The sequence below is a fragment of the Tupaia chinensis genome, unplaced genomic scaffold (genome assembly GCF_000334495.1).
Source record: "Tupaia chinensis unplaced genomic scaffold, TupChi_1.0 Scaffold000113_1, whole genome shotgun sequence".
Taxonomy (NCBI): domain Eukaryota; kingdom Metazoa; phylum Chordata; class Mammalia; order Scandentia; family Tupaiidae; genus Tupaia; species Tupaia belangeri.
In genome coordinates this window covers 5,187,672-5,190,724 of record NW_006159577.1, presented here as the reverse complement: position 1 = coordinate 5,190,724, position 3,053 = coordinate 5,187,672, and the positions used below count along the sequence as shown (strand labels likewise).

General features: G+C 49.7%; 1 protein-coding gene across 1 annotated transcript in view; it reads left to right on the top strand.

Annotated features, from left to right (window-relative positions):
- TACC2 (transforming acidic coiled-coil containing protein 2) overlaps positions 1-3,053 on the top strand; it is a 239,069-nt gene that overhangs the window by 193,322 nt on the left and 42,694 nt on the right. The window contains 1 exon segment of the mRNA XM_027770124.1: positions 1-1,212. This exon segment is cut by the window's left edge and continues 12 nt beyond it. Within this exon segment, the coding sequence (XP_027625925.1) occupies positions 1-1,212 (1,212 nt within the window).

The following is a 3,053-nucleotide window of genomic DNA, read 5'->3' as shown; positions in this document are numbered from 1 at the left end:
CTTCGATGAAGACAAGCCGATAGCCAGCAGCGGGACTTACAACTTAGACTTTGACAACATCGAACTGGTGGATAATTTTCAGACTTCGGAACCTCGCTCCTCGGACTCTAAAAGTCAGGAATGCAAAGTGAGCACACGGAGGAAGTCTACAGATTCCGTCCCCATCTCCAAGTCTACTCTGTCCCGATCTCTCAGCCTGCAGGCCGGTGACTTTGATGGTGCTTCTTGCTCAGGCAACACTGAAGCTGTGGCCCTCGTCCCAGATGCCTACAGCACGGGTTCGAGCAGTGCTTCTAGTACTCTTAAGCGAACTAAAAAACCAAGGCCACCTTCCTTAAAAAAGAAACAGACCACTAAGAAACCCACAGAAACCCCCCCAGTGAAGGAGACACAACAGGAGCCAGCTGAAGAAGGGGCTGTCCCCAGTGAGGAGAGCCCAGCACCCGAGACAACGGAATCAGTGAAGACAGAAGGTTCCGGATCAGCCTTGTCAGAGGAGACACCCCTAGACCCCACCGCTGCACCCAAAGCCACTTGCCCTCTGAACTCAGAGAGTACAGAAGGGGCCATCCCCCCAGCTTCCGGAGGAGGCAGAGTGCAGAACTCACCCCCCGTTGGAAGGAAAACATTGCCTCTTACCACAGCCCCAGAGGCAGTAGAGGTGATACCATCAGAGAGTGGGGGGCAAGAGGACTCCCCAGCCAAAGGACTCTCAGTGAGGCTAGAATTTGACTATTCTGAGGACAAGGGTACTTGGGACAGCCAGCAGGAAAACGCCCCTCCTACCAAAAAGGTAGGCAAAAAGCCAGTTGCCAAAATGCCCCTAAGGAGGCCAAAGATGAAAAAGACACCTGAGAAACTGGACAACACTCCTGCCTCACCTACCAGGTCCCCTGCTGAGCCCAATGACATCCCTATTGCTAAAGGTACCTACACCTTTGATATTGACAAATGGGATGACCCCAATTTTAACCCGTTTTCTTCCACCTCAAAAATGCAGGAGTCTCCCAAACTGCCCCAACAATCGTACAACTTTGACCCAGACGCCTGTGATGAGTCCATTGACCCCTTTAAGACGTCCTCTAAGACCCCCAGCTCACCTTCTAAATCCCCAGCCTCCTTTGAGATCCCAGCCAGTGCCATCGAAGCCAATGGAGTGGATGGGGACGGGCTAAACAAGCCCGCCAAGAAGAAGAAGACCCCCCTGAAGACGTAAGTTCAGGGGTAGAGGTGGTGAGGATCAGAGGCGGGGGTGCGCGTCGGCTGTGATCCTCTGTGCCTGGATAAACTTTGGCTGCCCTAATCTCGTCCCTGGTTGCCATGACACTGCCATGTTTGCAGCCATTTCACTAGGCAGGCAGGATATGTGCTTTCCTCCTTCCCTGAGGTCACAGTGGTAGCATTTTCCTATCCACTACCCCCGGCGGCCAACAGTCCTTAATTTTTTTGCCTCAGTAAGTCTAAAGCTTTACTTTCAGCTGCAGATCTGATGTTCGACTCTTCCCACAAAATAGGAAGTTCAGTAGAGACCTGATCAAGCTCCCTGGTGGTGACTGACCCTTTTGCCTGTTTAGCAAGTGAATTGCTTTTTGGAGTACATTGCTTTTCAGAAAAGCTGGGAGACACACCCTTTACACTTACGGTATTTCTTTCTGCTCACTAATGAGATATTAGCCCAGGAGGCAAACACAGTAGTGGGCTCCAGGAGGCCCAAGTGTGAGAGGCATAGCCCGGGTGCCTGCCTGCATCCCGACCAGCTCGCTTTGTCTCCTTCTCTTTCTTTAGTTATCTCATAGACAAGAGTTCAAAGCTTCTGTAAGTCCAAAAACGATTAATGGAATCTAAAAGGAGAAAGCAACCCCTGTGAGCCCCAAGCACCGTTAATAATTGGGTCTGTTGTCCACAAACACTTGGCCAGTGCAATGCCTGAAATACTGTGAGGCCACTCCTCCAGAATTCGTTCTTAAGACTTGCCTCTAACTTGGATGACTGCAGGTTTATTCTTCGGACTCTGGACCAAGTGTAGTGACTTTCTTGGAGACTTGATTGCTCTCATGGGAAATGTCTTCAGTAACATAGCAAAACCGAGGAGACAGTCTCCCTGGGGGCAGCACAACCACAGTGCTGGGTCTGCCTGGCACGGCCAAGGGTTGACCCATTTACCTCTCATTCTAGGCTCGTGTGAGCATTGAACATTTGAAAGGAACCCAGGGCTTTCTGTAGAGGTTTGTGTTTCTGCGATCACCCTGCTACTATCCATTGGTGGCTGGGAGGCCACATTGGCCAAAAACGCAGACAGTCTTCAGATGAGTTACTCAGCTAGGCCCTTCCTAGATGGGGGCTGTTGGCTCGTAAGATTCTGCACTGAGACGATGAAGCTCCTTGGGCTCTAGTGCTCCATGAGATGATTAGAAGCAAAAGAGGAAGCTGTTCCCTAACAACCCCTTTCCAAAAAGCAGGGATGTTGCCACCCTCTCCAGTGTAATTGCAGTGGACGGCTGCTGTACCCTAACCCATTAATAACCAGTTGTCCGCAGGTTTATCTTTTTGTCAGTTCCTTCTGTCTGTCTCTCTTTTTCTTTGTCTTCTTGTCTTAGGATGGTTGAAGATGTGATGTCTGTATGTTCTCTGTTGTAAGTAAATTTAATGGACTCTGCCTCTTATGCCAAATGTGCTTCTTCCCTCCCTGTTGTTTCTGCTTCCAAGCCCTTTTCATTTGCTGTCCGTGGCTGCTACTGACATGTTTCTGTGGTGGGCCTGCGAATGGTGGGGCATGGGGCTCCCCAGAAGGGCAGTTATTTTGCTGTTTTCTAGTGATTAGCATAAGTGAGACTGTTTAGCTGTGAAAACATGATTCATGATTATCCAACATCTGCCTGCTTGTTGGGAATGAGACCTTTTGTTTTTCCCTTTCATATGGGATGTCTTCATCTGAGAACTATACATCTTTTTAACCCCTCATTCCATTCGTCCATTTTAAACAGGGCTAGTCTAGGGCGATTGCTTTCAACAGTACCGTGGCTTCGCATTGAAATAACCATCCAGTCCGACCA